The 19,816-nt window shown below is 35.9% G+C and overlaps 1 protein-coding gene across 1 annotated transcript in view; it reads right to left on the reverse strand.

Annotated features, from left to right (window-relative positions):
• The window catches only part of TTC3 (tetratricopeptide repeat domain 3), a 117,919-nt gene that overhangs the window by 96,697 nt on the left and 1,406 nt on the right, over positions 1-19,816 (reverse strand). The window contains exons 2-7 of the mRNA XM_037831591.1: positions 5,018-5,172; positions 4,539-4,581; positions 3,617-3,767; positions 3,049-3,136; positions 2,142-2,195; positions 1,005-1,125 (exon numbers count right to left, since the gene is read on the reverse strand). Coding sequence (XP_037687519.1) covers positions 1,005-1,125; positions 2,142-2,195; positions 3,049-3,136; positions 3,617-3,767; positions 4,539-4,581; positions 5,018-5,161 — 601 coding nt within the window. The 5' untranslated portion in view covers positions 5,162-5,172. The remainder of the gene's footprint in view (positions 1-1,004; positions 1,126-2,141; positions 2,196-3,048; positions 3,137-3,616; positions 3,768-4,538; positions 4,582-5,017; positions 5,173-19,816) is intronic.

Here is a 19,816-nt window from a genome sequence, read left to right on the forward strand (position 1 = left end):
CCAAGACAAAAGGAGGGGCTAAAATCTAACATTTAAGAAAGGATTTGGGAAGGTCACCATATAAAGTAAATTACTACTAATGGACAGAGTGATTACAGGAGGAAAGCCTGAACTTTGGGATCAAACACATGTGACTTCTCATCTAATTCTGCTCCTTACTAGAGTACATAAGTATCACTCACCCTCACAGAGAATCAGTTCATGCATTTGTAAAAGAGGGACAATAAGAGCTACCATATTGGGCTATTATCAAGAAAAGAGCAGAGAAAGAGAGACTCAGAAAGGAGCTCATCACAGGGTACCCAATTCATGATCCTGCTTCTCGCCTTCCACTATAAAATGCAGCCCACAGGTAAAGGCCTCCAGAACAACAAAGGGGGCAACCTCTGTCCACATAACCATCCCAGTGTCTAATAAACCTATCAGAAAACTCTGTCTGCATATTTAAGCTTAATTTCTCCCTAACACTTAAGTCATTAGTGCAAAATGTGCTCTGTTCACAGTGGAGGTGGCAAATTATTGGTCATCATCTACTGAAGAGCCAAACATTTTCTGGAAACAGACTAAAACTAACTATAAGATTAAAGTTCTCATATTCAGGCATTCATAACAAGAGAAAAACATGTTTAAAAATCCTAAGATAAATAAGAAATCACGTACCTACATATTCCATTTGCCCAAACACTACCTTTCAAAACTGATTAAAATACCATGTGATTGTGAAAACCTTATGGCTCACACTCCCTTTATCCAGTGTATGGACAAATGAATAGAAAAAATGGGGACAAAAAGTAAATAAATTAATATGGAGGAGGGGGATATGGACATTTTGAGTGTTCTTTTTACTTTTATTTTTATTCCTATTTTTACTTTTTTAAGTAATGAAAATGTTGAAAAATTGACTGTGGTGATGAATGCACAACTATATGATGATACTGTGAACAACTGTTTTACACTTTGAAAAAAAATTGACTAAAGTAACAGTTTAAAGCACTTATACTCACATTCAGTAAAGAAAATACTTAACATAGGCCAACAATTGTCAAGTGCTCCTAATTTAGGCAGAATCGTTAAGTCACCTGTGTATTTCACCCAATTCAAAGCCTCTTCCATTGCCAAGATTTTCTGTTTCAAGAAAAGGGGGGGGGGTAGATAAAGAGCGGGATTTCAGTAGTAATTCTAAATTTATCATGTGGCATTGCAAACTTGACTGTATTTCACATGCTTAAGACAAAACTTGTACAATACCATATTTTCATTACTCCAGCATGCAACTTAGAACAGCTGGTCCCCAACACACAAGTTAGCAAATATCGTGGACTCATGTACATTACATCTTCAGATGACCTCAGGCCACCCTCGGAGTTTAGGGCACTTCTTAAATCATTCCAGACCTGAAAGCTCAGGTCTGCAGCCTGGTCAGTGGCTGCCCTGGCTGGCAGAAGAGGACAATAACATAAGGTGTATGAGAAGTCTCAGATGTTATCTAAACTAGGCTATCCATCTTTAGAAGCAGCCCTGGGTTAAGGATCTAGACAAAGTTTCCCCAAAGGGACTACATATTTTACAGGGTCTGTGGCAAATAGAAGAATAAGGAGATAAATAACAAAAGAAAGGCATGGTTGGGAAAAGGGGCACTCAGTGCAATGCCCTCCATGAAATATCAAGAGTTCATGGAAATGTTGATAATTCTAGTATCTGATATAACTTCAGAAATTAAATAGCTGAGTTATCAATGCTGGTGTCAGGGTGAAAGGAAAAAACGTAGATGTCTGCGTTATCAGTAGAATTTAAAAGTTGCTTTATCATTGCATCTGGAGATTAACTAGTAATTATATACCAAAAAAATGTTCATACCAGGTTAGGAATTTCATTTGGGGAAACACACGGCCAGGAAAAAAATCTAAGAGACAAAAAGGAATCAACCTGCTCAAATTATACTACACTGATGGGCAAAAAAAAAAAGTATTCACCCCCCCCCCAAAATAATGAGACCACATAAGCAAAATAGAGAAATCAGTACTACCAAATATAAAACATAAAAAATTGAGTACACAGACTCAAAACATGGGGAAGTGGGCAGTGAGGTGACATCCATTTACTCACAGTGGTTATGCTAGGTTCCCGTGTTTAACACTTACGTTTTCTATTTTATAACCAATTCTTAATAAGCCTCCAATAAAGAATGAATCATTCTGTAAAACAAAACAAAAAAACACATGTTTTTTTCCTTATTCATTCAGTTATACCTGAATTCTAGCAGGAAAAATTCCTCTATTTTAGGAATTTGTAAATTAGTCCACTTCCCACAATTTCATGCCCAATATACCCCATAAGGTCCTTAAAACAAGAATACAGAAATGGTCTTATATAGAGTTTTAATGATAAAATGATTAAGTGTGACTTTTAGATGTATGGATTAATGTTCACTACACCCAGATTTTTAATAAAAATACACTAGCTGACGTAAGTTACTACAAAAGAATATCAGCAAAAACAAACACTGGGATGCTCTAATTTTCTGTCTGCAATCAGAATAAGACCAAGAAAAACATTTGGCTCCAAAGCCAACGGAAATAAGAAAAAATCATGAAATAGCTTTCAAGCTAAAAACAAACCAAGAAAACCCTCAATGCAGTACAAGGATGCCTCCACAATCTGACACAATAAGGTTTATCCTCAAAATCAAGTATCTGTTGTGGTAGTGGTGACTGTGGCATGGTTTTATATTTTGTTTCAGAACCAGAGGTTTCCATGAACCAGGAACCCGTGTTGATCATGTGATAGACGGTGACAAATTCCAGTTTTTATCCTTTAATGACAAAGAGCTGTCCTGGTCCTCCTCACATCACATCAGAACCACGGTAACAGCTGTCTACCCAATCTTCCAACACTGAGCACAACCTTGTGGCTAGCAGAATAATCTCAGGTGAACCAAAATTAAACCAATACCTGTTAACCACTACAAATTAGTAACACGGACCTGAAACCATATAAATATTTATATTCTTAAACAAGAAAAGAAGTAAACCACATTTCATCACTTACCACAACTTTCTTTGCCAAATCTACAATATCTTCCATCAGCTCAAGATGTTGTAATTTCTTCAAAGTTATCTCAGAAGCACGAGAATTGCTTAAAAACAAATTAATTTTTTAAAAGATTAGGTTCTCATATATAAAAATAAATTGAACTTTACACCTAAGATTTATATACCCCTAATTGCATGTTATGCCTCAATTTAAAATAATGGGGAGAAAAATGAACTTAGCTAAGTCATGTATTAAGTGGACAAATGCTATATAGACCTTTTTTCTCTTCTATACTACAGCACTGATATTTATAAACAAGCATATTAATTTGTCCTGACTCAGCTTCAAATCTACCACCTAATTCTATTCAGACTGTCATTCATTTTCATGAATGAATGGATGTTTCCTATCTAAATTCTGAGCATTCACTTTTTTTTCTACCCTAATAATGAAGTAAAGACGAACTGTGTATGAAACAGCATATGACAATGAGACACAAGCCTTCCACTGCACATGGCTCTCTTCAGCACCGGGCAACATGCCTGTCACTGTGCATATAAAACGGAAGCCTATGGTGACTTACCTGGTCTCCACACAGGGATGTAATCGTGACACCACAGAATTTTGCTGGCGTTGAAACAGAAGTGGCCAGAAAACATACACTTTAATGGCATCACAGTAATCATGCAGAACAGAAACTGGTTTACTACACCATAGACTGCAGATGTCAAATTCTTAATTTAAAAAAAAAAAAGTTTTAAATTAATATTTTTACCTCATTCGGAACGAATTAACAACACTTTTAATGGGGAAAAGACAAAACTGGATATGGGTTTAATGGGAAATTTTAAGATACATATATATGTTACCACAATAAAATAATATAAATAAAATTAAAAGGATATGGAGATAATTGTAAAAATTGGAATAGGGACTACAGGCTTTACATCAATGTTAAACTTCTTGAACTTCACAGTGGTACTTAAGGTGGTTCCATAGTGAGTGCCCCTGTATAAGGAAGTGCTATGTGTCAGTGGAGAATGATGTATGCAAACTACTCCCAAATGTTTAGAAAACAGATCGACAGATAGACAGAAAGACAGAGATATTATTAGGTGGGTAGGTAGATAGGGAAAATGATACAACAAATGAGGCTAAATGCTAATAGGTATCTGGGGGGGGTGAGGTATGTTGGAGTTCTATGTATTATTTTTGTATTATCTTTGCAAATATCTTGTAAGTTTGTAATTATTTCAAACTAAAAAGTTAAAAAAAGGGACATGGAAAAGTCAAGAAACTCAGGCTGGATGAAAATATTTTTAACCTGCCATATGTTAATGCTGACTGAAACACTTTTTTAACAAAGTAAGGCTTAAATTTCTTAATGAAAAAGAATAGTAAAAATAAAATTTTAAGATATATCAAATGTGTTATGTTGGTGTGAATGAATGAGCCTCACTTTACAGTTTTTCAATAATTTAGCATTAAAATACCAATGTACGCACCTACATTCTTCTCACTCTGAGTGTAATCTTTACACTGCTTACCCTAAAAAGAAGAAAATTCTTTTGATTTGTATCTGGTAAAATGTACTAAGTACAGTTCACGATTTCTAGTCTAAGAATTATCTGTACCAAAATAAACTATAGCAATGCATATTTGCTCACACACTTTGAACACAACAGTGAGTCCTTAGGGGCTTTTTCGTAGAGCTTACCAAGTTAAGTTTCTGCAGCTCTCCCCAAGAGTTTTTCTAATATTGTTGGAAAACAATGTTTCACCATCTCTCATTTTCTAGCATTCCACATTCTTGCTTTTGAGGAGTTGCTCACTTTCCCTTTGAAATCACTTCTTCAAAAACATGTATACCTACCTGCCTATAAATAAACCCAGGTACCCCAAAAACATGTTTACTCAGAGAGCTCTAAACCAGAAAACCTTTAAGGAGACACTGTTAAAAATGAAAATTCACAAAGCCACTTACCACCCCATCACAGTAAAGCTGAGTCACACGAACATAATCACTGTTCATAAATCCAGGAGCACAGACACTGTTGTGCCCATGAGAGTAATCTTCTAACAAAGCATAATCCGTTATGGTGAAATCTCCCAGGTCAAAATCTTCCATGGCGTACGCCCCTAAGGAAACAATGGAAACCCAAACCAGGAATTAAATCATTTCAGACTATATGAGAAGCAGTTTACCTGGCTCCATCTTTTATGGTAAATTAAAAAAAAAAAATTGCAAGTATGCCCCAAGAAAGTAACTTCAGTCAGAACATTGAGTTCTGGAAGCTTCTTGTACCTATTCTGTTCTTCTTTCCCTGATCCTTTCCAATACCAGCTTCTTTCTTTCTTTCTTTGGGTTCACATATTCATCATCTCTACTCTGAATTTATCTGTTCACATGTCCCCTTTAGATTGAAGATATTTAATCTAAATCATCTTCATATCCCTGGCTGTTATTCTAACACAGTGCTTGGCACAGGTTAAATCATCAAATAGTGTTTGCTGAGTGAACAAAAGACATCTTTCCACCTCTGCCCTATTACCCCATCTGCCTGTAGTATGTCCTATGAAACATGCCATTCCACTGTACCCAAACTCTGCAACTCTGCTACATTCCCAACCTCCTGGCCTGAATTGAACTCTGACTCCACTGAGAAAATAGTGTCCTATCAACTGCTCCTATTCTCCCACCCAGCTCAGAGCAGTTTTCTGTCTTGGTCAAGGACAAGTCATGGGCAAGTTCCTCCCCACTGCTGCATCCAGACTTTCACTCTTCATAACAATCCCTGCTCCTAATGCTGTCACCATTTTCACAACGCTCTCACGATGCAAACCACAGCCAACACTGCTGGCGGCAAAGGAGAAAACCCTCGCGTTGCCAAAGGCCATGGTCTAAAAATAATTATTTCAAGGGTGGGAGGTACAGCTAGAGCTTCAGACTAAGGTGTTTTGTTTTGTTTTGTTTTGTTTCTGAAGGAATTTCAGTGATAAAGATTTTTACAGCTGGAAGAGAATAGCTACAAAACCTAAACATCACTGACAAATGCAGCATTGTATTACTTCTAACTCTTGCACAAGCAATGGTTTTCTTTTCCTATCATCACCAGCACTACCATCACACCATTTCTTAAACCTTTCACTTCCATCATTATCCCACCATTGTTAGGAAAAACCAGGATTCTTTTTTCCCCAAGCAAGACCTCCATCAGTCCTCAAAATACAGACCTATTTCTTTAATTGATCCTTTGTTCAATTTGTTGTATAAAAATCTCAGAACGTCAGAAGAACAAAAACATTCTTTGTAGCAAACTATCTGGACTATTTGTCGCATATTTTACCAAGTGTTTTACAAGCTTAATCTCATTAATCTTCACAGCAATTCTTGGCAGGTTCCATTATTACCATCTCCACTATACAGATGGGAAAACATTCTTGGTAAAATTAAGTAATGTTCTCAAAGTCACCAAGCCAGGAAAGATTCAAACCCAGGTTTTCCAATTCCATAGTATTCTCTCAAACACTGTATTTCACTACATCTACTTTTCCTTGTTCATTGCCACCTATTTACCTATCAAGTTCAAGAACACTGACAACTAGTTCACAATGTCCATCTCGCCCTTCCAAATTCCAAATTCCATCATCGTCCCAGTCACACCAAGCCTTTCAATGCTCTAGATGACCTTTTCAAGGCTCTAACCTTGCAGTTTACCTCCTCAACTAAAGGAAATTTCACTGCCACCTCACTTAGGCTCTTCCTTCCCAGAGCCACATCTGAGACCACTGACCAGCTCTAAAACAGTTTTTAAATCTTTTTCTCCGATTAGCTCCTCTCTGACCATAGCCAAGAGTCATCACAGCTTACTCAAATCCCCCCTATCACCGACCCCGGGCATTCTTCCACCTCATCAACAGCTTTTCCCTTTGCCCTAACTCCATTCTCATTCAGTTTCCTACAGTTTGGTTTCCACTTCTACCATTCAAGGGAAATTGCTTTCAATGAGGTCACTAACGACCTTCTAAAAAATATTATACATAATGTCTGGAACCTGACCTGGTCTCGATTAACAATGTTTCCAAAGTTTAGAGAATTTAACTCCAAAAGTGAACAATGACCAGAAAAAGAAAAAGAGATGACATTTTAGTACTCAAAGTATAACACACAGTATGGGACACAGACTATCCTGGGAAATACATATTTAAATGTGTCTTACAAACATTTTTTTGCGCATAATAAGAAAAAGCCAAGAATCACCCATCCCACGCATCACTATCATGAGACCCATTACAATACAATCAATGTGCTCATGCCTGACAGATCACACAGATACCATCCACTATACCATTTACATTACAATTATGACATTGGTGTAACTTTTACTTTCAATTCTGTTTTAACCTGAGAGGCAATGTGGTATCGTGGTTAAAGAGCAGGGACTCTGGAGACAGGCTGCTGGACTTGAATCTGGCTCTCCCACTTCCTGGGTGTGAATGTCAGCAAATCACTTAACCTCTCTGTGCTTCAGCTTCCTCATGTATCTGATGGTACAACAACACTACCTACCTGATGAGTCAACACAGGTGGAGTGCTTAGAACAGGACCCGGCCTAAAGGAAATGCTAGAAACACCAACTGTCATTATAACATTCATCTTAGATGAGGATTTTTAAAAATCCACTGTTAGCTGCTTCCAGCTAAATGGTCTACGTTAATTACTAAAATCCAAAGAGTCACAAAGATAGACATATAGATCAATGGAATCGAATTGAGAATTCAGAGATAGACCCTCAGATCTATGGCCGACTGATCTTTGATAAGGCCCCCAAAGTCACTGAACTGAGTCATAATGGTCTTTTCAACAAATGGGGCTGGGAGAGTTGGATATCCATATCCAAAAGAATGAAAGAGGACCCCCACCTCACCCCCTACACAAAAATTAACTCAAAATGGACCAAAGATCTCAATATAAAAGAAAGTACCATAAAACTCCTAGAAGATAATGTAGGAAAACATCTTCAAGACCTTGTATTAGGCGGCCACTTCCTAGACTTTACACCCAAAGCACAAGCAACAAAAGAGAAAATAGATAAATGGGAACTCCTCAAGCTTAGAAGTTTCTGCACCTCAAAGGAATTTCTCAAAAAGGTAAAGAGGCAGCCAACTCAATGGGAAAAAATTTTTGGAAACCATGTATCTGACAAAAGACTGATATCTTGCATATATAAAGAAATCCTACAACTCAATGACAATAATACAGTCGGCCCAATTATAAAATGGGCAAAAGATATGAAAAGACAGTTCTCTGAAGAGGAAATACAAATGGCCAAGAAACACATGAAAAAATGTTCAGCTTCACTAGCTATTAGAGATGCAAATTAAGACCACAATGAGATACCATCTAACACCGGTTAGAATGGCTGCCATTAAACAAACAGGAAACTACAAATGCTGGAGGGGATGTGGAGAAATTGGGACTCTTATTCACTGTTGGTGGGACTGTATAATGGTTCAGCCACTCTGGAAGTCAGTCTGGCAGTTCCTTAGAAAACTAGATATAGAGTTACCATTCGATCCAGCGATTGCACTTCTCGGTATATACCCGGAAGATAGGAAAGCAGTGACACGAGCAGATATCTGCAAGCCAATGTTCATAGCAGCATTATTCACAATTGCCAAAAGATGGAAACAACCCAAATGTCCTTCAACAGATGAGTGGATAAATAAAATGTGGTATATACACACGATGGAATACTACGCAGCAGTAAGAAGGAACGATCTCGTGAAACATATGACAACATGGATGAACCTTGAAGACATAATGCTAAGCGAAATAAGCCAGGCACAAAAAGAGAAATATTATATGCTACCACTAATGTGAACTTTGAAAAATGTAAAACAAATGGCTTACAATGTAGAATGTAGGGGAACTAGCAATAGAGAGCAATTAAGGAAGGGGGAACAATAATCCAAGAAGAACAGATAAGCTATTTAACGTTCTGGGGATGCCCAGGAATGACTATGGTCTGTGAATTTCTGATGGATATAGTAGGAGCAAGTTCACAGAAATGTTGCTGTATTAGGTAACTTTCTTGGGGTAAAGTAGGAACATGTTGGAAGTTAAGCAGTTATCTTAGGTTAGTTGTCTTTTTCTTACTCCCTTGTTATGGTCTCTTTGAAATGTTCTTTTATTGTATGTTTGTTTTCTTTTTAACTTTTTTTTCATACAGTTGATTTAAAAAAGAAGGGAAAGTTAAAAAAAAAAAAAAACAAGGAAAAAAAAAAAAGATGTAGTGCCCCCTTGAGGAGCCTGTGGAGAATGCAGGGGTATTCGCCTACCCCACCTCCATGGTTGCTAACATGACCACAGACATAGGGGACTGGTGGTTTGATGGGTTCAGCCCTCTACCACAGGTTTTACCATTGGGAAGACGGTTGCTGCAAAGGAGAGGCTAGGCCTCCCTATGGTTGTGCCTAAGAGCCTCCTCCCGAATGCCTCTTTGTTGCTCAGATGTGGCCCTGTCTCTCTAGCTAAGCCAACTTGAAAGGTGAAATCACTGCCCTCCCCCCTACGTGGGATCAGACACCCAGGGGAGTGAATCTCCCTGGCAACGTGGAATATGACTCCCGGGGAGGAATGTAGACCCGGCATCGTGGGACGGAGAACATCTTCTTGACCAAAAGGGGGATATGAAAGGAAATGAAATAAGCTTCAGTGGCAGAGAGAATCCAAAAGGAGCCGAGAGGTCACTCTGGTGGGCACTCTTACACACACTTTAGACAACCCTTTTTAGGTTCTAAAGAATTGGGGTAGCTGGTGGTGGATACCTGAAACTATCAAACTACAACCCAGAACCCATGAATCTCGAAGACAGTTGTATAAAAATGTAGCTTATGAGGGGTGACAAGGGGATTGGGAAAGCCATAAGGACCACACTCCACTTTGTCTAGTTTATGGATGGATGAGTAGAAAAATAGGGGAAGGAAACAAACAGACAAAGGTACCCAGTGTTCTTTTTTACTTCAATTGCTCTTTTTCACTCTAATTATTATTCTTGTTATTCTTGTGTGTGTGCTAATGAAGGTGTCAGGGATTGATTTGGGTGATGAATGTACAACTATGTAATGGTACTGTGAACAATCGAAAGTACGATTTGTTTTGTATGACTGCGTGGTATATGAATATATCTCAATAAAATGAAGATTAAAAAAAAAAAAAAAAAAAAAAAAAAGACATAATGCTGAGCAAAATAAGCCAGGCACAAAAAGAGAGATATTGTATGTTACCACTAATGTGAATTCTGTGAAAAATGCACAATGTTTTATACTGTAGAATGTAGGGGACCTAGAGATACCAATTAGTGGAGGGGGAATGATAATCTAATAAGAACAGATTATGATTATGATTATGGTTTGTAAACTTTCTTGGATATAGTAAGATCATGTTGGAAGCAATAGAGTTATTTTAGGTTTTTTTTTTCTCTTATTCCTTTGTTTTCTTAGGGGTTGTTAATTTTCTTGGGGTATGGAAGGAACATGTTGGAAGCAATGTAGTTATTTTAGATTATTTGTTTTTCTTACTCCTCTGTTTGGACATGGTTTATTAATTTTCTTGGGGTATGGTAGGAACATATTGGAAGCAAAGTAGTTATTTTAGGTTATTTGTTTTCCTTAATCCATTGCTTTGTTTGAAATGTTGTGGGGTTTTTTTGGTTGTTGTTTGCCTGTTTGTTTTTAATTTTTTGATAAACAAAGTTAAAAAATTGAAAAAAAATCAGTAGAAAAATGGGAGTAAAAACTAAATGACAAATAGGGTGGGATGGGGGGATGGTTTGGGTATTCTCTTTTCACTTTTATTTTTTATTCTTATTCTGATTCTTTCTGATGTAAGGAAAATGTTCAGAAATAGATTGTGGTGATGAACGCATAACTATATGATCATACTGTGAACAGTTGATTGTATACCATGGATGACTGTATGGTTTGTGAATATATTTCAATAAAACTGAATTAAAAAAAAAAAAAAAAAAAAAAAAATCCAAAGAGCACTTTTCAGCTTACAATTTACATGACACTGTTGACCACTTCTGCCTCCTCAGAACTCTTCATACAGACTCCAAACACCATTTTCTCCTGGTGAGAACTATTCTTCTGACTGCTCTTCCTTAGTCTCCTTCATGAGCTCTTCTCCAGTTCCCGCCACCCAAATGTCAACTCACTTCTCACTCTTACTGTCCCATCAGGTGATCTTATCCACTGTACCCATGGCTTAAACAGCACTTTCTGAACTTCCATCATTTTTTTTTTTTTGCATATCCACACATCACATGTATTTACTTCCTGTTTCTCTCTTATTGAGCTCTCATCATTTAGCCTTGGCCTAAGTGATAATGTTCACAATATTATAGGTCATTAAATTCCCAACTACTAAAATTTTTTTAAAGTGTTTGCCGTATGTACCACTTTAAATCATCTCTTACCACACTGTAAGAAACATTGGAATAAACTTCCAAATGCTGATGACTCCTTAATCTCTCCAGGCTGGGCTGCATCTCCCAAGTTCTAGACCTACCCTGTCAACTGCTACTGGATCTTAACCAAGACGTCCCACAAATCCCTCAAATACAATAAATTTGAAAACAAACATCTTTTCCCTCAAAAACAAAGAAAATCAAGTACTTTCCTCTTTTTTGTATGTTGTTTATCAATTAATTGTTCTACAAACCACATGGTTACCCAAAACAGACATCTGGGGATCAATCTAAACTCCCCAGTCTCCTTCAACATTCCTTTCCAACTGACACTAAGTCCTGTCATGTCTACTCCCCTAAGAAATCTACAATTAGGACACGTACACCTCTCCATCCCAGTGCCACTGCCTCAGTCATAGCTTCATCTCTTCTCCTCTGCACTTATTTAACCAGTAATCTCTCAACTGACCTCCTTGCCTCCAATCTTGGTATCCTCTAAAATTCTGATCATATCATTCTAATTCTTAAAACCATTCAATAAATTCCTTTCATCTTCAGAGTAGATGTACCAAACTCCCTAAGGTAGCACAGCAAACCCTCTGTGATCCTGTTCTGCTTTTCTCTTTGGTCACTCTATGACATGCAACTTAGAAGCCAGACACAGCCAACTCCTTGTCATTCCTAAACAAACCTTATACTGCAACCACCTAATGCCCACCAGTCCTTAACTCTCCACTCCAGGAAGCAATTCCTGATCTTCCCACTACCACCCTTTCTCCGTAAGTCCAGAGCACCCTGAGGATGTCTCCTTGACAGCAGTTTCACATATCAGTCATCAAAGGTTTACCTCTGTAGTTTACTGTGAATCCAGAAGTACAATGGGCCTTATTCATCTTGATTCTCCAGCTCAGAGTTTCCCAAATCTTTCACTCATATTCCTCAAAGTAAAAAACCTTGCCAAATCCACTTGCCACCTGTACTGCTATTTACTTAACAGTTTTCTTTTGATAAACTCAACTTGTAACTTAAGTAAACTTGTTTTAATAGAAAATTTGATAGCAACAAGAAATCCCATGTTTGGTATGACAAAATTTATTTTCTAATACAAATTAATACAGTATAAAAATTAAACATCGAAGTAAATAACTACTGATCCCATCAGTTACGGTAAACTAGATACAAAGGGGAACTCTACCACTGGAGGGAAGTGTGCAAAAAGTGGATTCTAGATTTAAAAAACAATTTTTTGATGTTTTGCTGAGGTCACAGAAATAGGGGAACATTTTAAGCCACCCTTTCTCCTCCAAAGCAAAAACCCTCCAGCTAAAACTGAATCTGGCCACCAAGAGCTACAAGGAGTGGTGTAAAGAGCAGTAATAGGACCAGGACACAGCCCTGAGTCAGGGCAAAGTGAAGGAAGGGAAAGTAGTCCCAGGTAAATGCCCTGCTCCCAGACAAAGCTGATACGAGTCCTCTCAGAAGGAAAGCACCCCCAAATTAGACTCTCTAGATTCCCACCCTGAAAGACCAATCAAATAAGAGTCCATAATCACAGATCACCACAGGAGGTGGTAAGTCACCATGAGGGAGAGACAACAACAACAAAAAAACGAACAATAGACTTGGACCTGCAAGGACATCGGACATTGGAATTGTCAGGTACAGTCTACGAATAGCTATAGATTCACAAAAATGAGCAAGCAACATGAGATTAATAATGACTGAGATTATTTGAGAAAAAAAACAACTTTGAGCTATTAAAAACATTATTTAAAAGTAAGAAAAAAATGGATGGGTTAAAGAGCACACATGCACAGCTGAAAAGCAAACTGATAAACTAGAAGACGTGCCTGATGAAATTACCCAGCATTGTAAATTTTGACAGAGACAAAGCGATTAAAAATATGAAAGATAGAAAAGTGATCTTGAAACAGTCTAATACACATATATCTACTTAAAGTTCCAGAAGGAGAAAATCAAAGAGAGACAATATTTAAAGAGTACAGGGCTAAGAATCTTCTAAAGCTGATGAAAAATAAAATTCAGAATCAGGAAACACATGTATTCAAATAGGATAAGCAAAAAATAATCTGCCTCTGGATTTAGCAGCAAAATGGCATAACACCTAAGACAGAAAATTTAATGCAGACAAAGGAGAAAAGACAATTGTCTCAAGCAACATCAGAACAATACTGTCACCATGTAGAAAATAAACTGTATATTTATCAATATTATCTCTAAAGAACAAGGGTAAAACTAAAAGTTTCAGATAAACAAAGATGGACTTTACCACCAACAAACTTTAACTAAAAGAACCACTAACAGAAGATGTACTTCAGGGAGAAAAAAAGCTATCCCAGAGAGCCTGAGATATAAGAAAGAATAGGAAGTAAATAATTTAGTAAACATTTAAGAAAATCTAAACCAACATTGTACAAATTAATGCCTAATTTGTGGGAATTAAAAAAAAAACACAGAAATAAAATACTGGACAACAGCAGTATGCAAATCAGGAGAGTTAAATTATTCTAAGGTCTTTGTATTGTTCAGAAGGGTGATTAAGATACTACAGAACTTTAGACTTTGTTTCAGGGTATATAGATTCCAAACCACTAGAATGTGGGGGGGGGGGGAGGAAAAATATTTCAATTCAGAAAAGCACACAAAAGGAGAAAAAGAACCATAGGGAAAAAACCAGATGATAAAATCAAACCCAAATATACAATCACAATAAATTTAAATGGTGTAAACATACCAGTGAAGAGACATAGCTTGTATTGAGAGAAATTAAAAGAAAAATCTGCTTAGGCTCTTTGTAAGAGACACCTAAAATGCAAGGGCATTTAAAAAAAGAAAAAAAAAGTGAAGGTAAAATGAAGGGAAGCACTGTTCCAGGTAAATTACCACCAAAAGAAAGGTGGAATCAGGCAAAACAGATTCTAGAACAAAGAGCAAAACTAGGGATAGAGGGGGTCACACCAAATTAGAAACGGCTCAATTCAGCAGGAAATAAATTTAAGCTTACATGCAACTAGTAAAATAGTTTTGACGTACATAAAAACAAAAAATAATAGAACTAGAGGAAGTCTGTTAGAAGCTAATGGTGGGTGATTTCAAACACTTCTCTGAATTAATGACAGGTTAAAAAAAAACAAAAATTAATAAAGACAGTCTGAATAACACTTTACACGATCTAATGGATACACGATTAGAGAATACACACTGTACACAAGTACACATGGAACAGTTATAGTAACTCACTATGTACAAGGCCATAAAGAAAGGGCAAACACTTCTTTTAAAAAGATAAAGTGCAGATTATGTTCTCTGACAAGACAATTAAGGAGTCAATAACAAAAAGAAAAACTTTTGAAGTAGATACTCATAAAAGAAGAAATCAAAAGAGCAATTTACAAATACTTAAGATATTAAAAGTTAATGAAAACACTATAAGCTATATGGGATAAAGCAAAAATGGTACTTTGGGGAAGTTTATAGCCTTAAATGCTTATATACTAGGAAATAAGAAAGGTTGAAAATTAATGAGTTAAACGTAATTCAAATTAGCAAAATAACAAAAGAATAAACTCAAAGAAAGAAAAAGAAAGAATAAAGAGAAAAAAAATCAATGAAATAAAGAACAAGGATATAACAGAAAGGACTAATTTGGTCAAAAGTTCATCCTTTGCCCAGATTAATCAACAGACAACTCTTTGGCAAGTTTGATCAAGAAAAAAAGGAAAGTCACACATAAATAATATTCAAAATGAAAAAAGGGAACAGAGATTTAAAAAGGAATTAAGATAATACCATCAACTTGATGCCAATAAATTTGAAAATTTTGTTGGATAAATTTCTAAAACTTACCAAATCTGACTAAAAGTAATAGAAAACCCAAACAGTCCTATTACTATTAAACTACTAATTACTATTAAACTATTAATAATGTATAATCTTTCCACAAAGAAAACATCACACCCAAATGATCTTGCAGGTAAGCTCCACCAAACTTTTAAGAAACAAATCACTCTATGCCAAACTCTTCCAGGTAACAGAAAAAGAGAAATGACTTTCTAATTCATTGTCAGTGTTACCTTAATACCAAAATCAGACAAGGATCGATAAAGAAAAATGACAGGCAATTCTACTCATAAACAGATACAAAAATCCTAAGTAAAATATTAGCATATTCAAACCGGTAGTGCATAAAAAAGATAAACGATAAAGACCAATTTGTGTTTATTTCAGCAATGTAGAAGTGAATTAAGGATTTAAAAAACTATAAATTGGAGTACATTACATTTAACAGATTAAAGGAGAAAAAAACACAGGATATCCCTGCCAAATGCAGAAAGGCATATGACAAAACTGCAAAGACTTCCCTAACTCAACATAGGGCATCTACAAGAATTCACAGCCAATCTCATTCCTTTAAAATCAGGACTGAGACATGTATGCCCATTATAATTAATTCTAATGAACAACCATAATCACTTTCATTGAATATAAATCTAAAATTGTTACCAAAACATTAAGACAAGAAAATAAATTGACAGAGAAAATAAGCAGAAAGGAAAAATCATAATTATCACTATTTGCAGATGATGTAATTACTTACATAGAAAACCCAAAAAATTCCAGAAAATGTATTAGAAATAATGAGTTTATTTCTGAAGTTGCTAAAGATCAATATTTTAAAATCCATTAAACTTCTATTTACTAACAATAGTCCTAAAATAGAATCTTAAAAACAACACCAATTTATAATAGCAACAAAAACTATTAAATACATAGGAATCAATATTACAAAACACATGGTAGATCTGTGTAGAGAAAATTTCAGAACTATATTAAAAGACTTTAAAAACCTAAATTTAAAAAAAAACCTAAATAAGTGGAAATACATACCATGTTCTCAGAGAGAAAGGCTGAAAATTTTAGACTTCAACTCTCCCCAGATTCAATAAATTCCAATTAAATACCAAAGGGTTTTTTTCCATGTCATTAGACAAGTTGATTTTTGAAACTTGTAAAGAACAAAGAAGTCCAAGTTAAGACTCAAGTCACCCCCAGATATCAAAATTTCTTGTGAAGCTATAGCATTAATAACTAAGGCAAAGATGGTTTCAGCACACGGATAGATTAACAGATTAAAGAAGAAAAAGACAAACTGACAAATGATAGAGAAAGTTGAGCCAGAAACAAAAGTACACATACAGAAACTAAATATGAAAAAGAGGTGGTACAATAGATCACTGGTAAACAGAGAGGCAATTCAATACATGATAGGGACAACTATAGCCATATGGGGGGAAAAATGAATGTGGATCACTACTTCACACCATGCGCAAAAAACTGCAGATTATAAGCTTAAATGTGAAACGCCACACTTTAAAACAAACAAACAAATGAAAAACCGCAAGTGAATGCCAGTATGATACCAGAGGAGGGAAAGGTTTCCTTAAACAAGACAAAAAAGAAGCTAACCATAAAAAAAAAAAAATCAATTATATTACATTAAAATTAAGAACTCTTGTTCACCAAAATACACAATAAAAAGTGAAAAATCAGGCTACAATCTGGAAGATATTCACAATGCATATAATCAATAAATAATCAGCATTACCAGTGTATTAGATTAAAAGACAACTCAACAGAAAATTGAGTAAAAAATATTACTAGGTATTTCACAAAAAGGAAACAGAGATGGTCCATAAACATGAGAAGATTTTCAATCTCTTTAATAATCAAAGAAATGCACAATAAAACCACAATAGCATATCATTCATAGCTATTAGGTTGGCAAATATTAAGAAGTCTGACTATCAAATGTAGGAAATGTGTATCAGCTGTAACCCTTACATACTGCCTATCAACGTATATAAACTGCTGAAACTACTGTCTGAAGCATAAACTAGTACAACGACTTCAGAAAACAATTTGGCATCATTTTGTAACGTTGAACATTCTCATACGCCATGACCCAGCAATTCCACTCCTAGCATACAGATTACCAAAGTGGTATTCCAACATTTTTTTGCTAACATATCCCCAAAAAAGCTTTTAAAAATTACAGTCTTTCACACGTTAGGATGACATCTAAAAAATTTCAGCGTAAGTTTAAATAATTTTAAAGGATGAATTTCCAGAGTATCATGAAGACATTTAAAAATAAAAATGCTGTATCATTCATTTAAATACATGTAACTATAATTATTACTGCATACAGTTGATTGCAAAAGAAGTATACAATGTTTACAAGTTAGCTAAAAAAGTGAAATTTTACTGGAAATGCATCTCTTGAGGGCCTGGACTGGGGCAATGCTCTAGAAAGCCTCCAAATGGGTGAAAGGTACGCCTTTCTTATGCAAAGTGGCAGGGCTACCGGGAAAGGGAAGATGGGGAAGGGCAATCAGCAGGAGGCCTCTATTATGGGCCCAGGCATTACCAATTTTAGGAAAGAATACATATGGAATTTAGGGATCTACGAACTGATTAACACCATCTCTGCCCAAGTACTCTGGAATGTCTGTATCCCTCACCCCACCCCAGGGTATATCCCACAACATAAAAACTTAGAAATTCTTGAAACTGTAACAGAAGATATGTCAAGAACCCTCTTAACTATGAAACCTAGAAACAACCAAAATGTTCATCAACAGGAGAATGCATAAACTGTTATATCCACCCATGGAATATCACACAGCAACGAAAACCAGTGACTTACATCTGCACACAATTATATTAGTAACGCTTAGTAACATAATGTTGAATGAAAGAAGGAAGTCCCAGAAAGCCACATCCAGTATGATTCCTTTTTCTCTTTTAACTCAAAAAACAATAGAAACCACACAATACACTTTTGAGGGATGTATACATATCTGATAAGATTCTTTTTAAAAAAAAAAGAATGACACACAGTAATTGGGAACATAAGTCACCTCTGGAAGTGAGTACATGCAAAACTGGCAATTTTGATTCTTGGATTGAGTGGTGGATTCATGGTTGCTCATTTTATTGTTTTGCTTCATAACTTGCAATATGTTACATATATGTTGTATGTATCAAATATTACACAAAAATAAGGAGGAAAAAGAAGATTAAAAGAAACCATCCACCATTACAGAAAAAATTCTTTTTAATTAAATCATCTCATCTGTCACTAAGTGCATCATAAATGTTTATTGGAATTCACCTCATGAAGACCAAATGAGATAAAAGACTGAGCCAGTCAGCTGCGAGATGAACCCACAGGCTCACACACAGGGCTAGGACAGAACCTAATGTGCTGCAAACAACTTTAGCAACAAGCTAAAGTTATAAGAAGACTGGTAAGCGGAGAATGCAAAAATGTAGAAGTCAGATACCAAAAAAAAAAAAAATATGAGGAAATGGGTGTTCTCACTCAAAACTAGTGAGAGTGAAAATTGGAGACCTTCTGTGATGTCTGGTTAAACTGAAGATGCACATATCTCACTATCCAATAAATCTACTTGTAGGTGTATTTCCTATAGAAACTTTCAAATGTGTGCATAAGCACACAGGCACAAAGATGTGTACTGAAGGAGTGTTTTTTTAGTCAAAAACAGGAAACAACTTCAAAATCTATCAATAGAGAAATGGATATATTATAGTGTACTCATACAACGGAATTCTATACCACCGATTAAAGTGAGTGAACCAAAGATAACACAGTGTTCCAATTTATTCATACATAAATTTCAAAACGTGGTAAGCAAAAAAAGGAAGTTACAATGAACGGTAAATGTTAACATCTTTTCTAATCTCAGTCATGGATTGGTTAAATCTCCCCTCTGTATTTTACATGTGAAATATTCCAGAAATTAAAAAAAGAAAAATTAGGCAACAGAAAAATTGAGACAGAAACAGACACCAAAACGCAGATCTTAAGCAAGAGGAGTAGCTGCCTACCTGATAGGTTTGAAGTTTCTGTTTTCTGTGTAGCCTCATTAAAAATTTTTTTCTTCCATAAGATAACATAAAAATTTCTTGCAATAAAAAATATCCTACTTACAGCCATAATTATAAGGAAACTGCACCCAAAGGAAGAGGAGTTAAACGTATATCTCTACCTTGTTTCCCTCACCAGGGTGTTGGGGAGAAACAAACGAGATAATTTATGTGAAAACCATAAAACGCTATATAAACAATTAGATATTACAAGAAAGCCCAGGGTCGCCACAACTTATTTTGGAAGGAGTTTGGAGGACTTTGGGAGCACCTGCCCAAATTCACCCACGCCTCGGCTGGATCTTGGTCCCCCTGTTCTATCCCCGGAACAGGCTGAC

This window comes from Choloepus didactylus, chromosome 1 (genome assembly GCF_015220235.1).
Source record: "Choloepus didactylus isolate mChoDid1 chromosome 1, mChoDid1.pri, whole genome shotgun sequence".
NCBI classification, from domain to species: domain Eukaryota; kingdom Metazoa; phylum Chordata; class Mammalia; order Pilosa; family Megalonychidae; genus Choloepus; species Choloepus didactylus.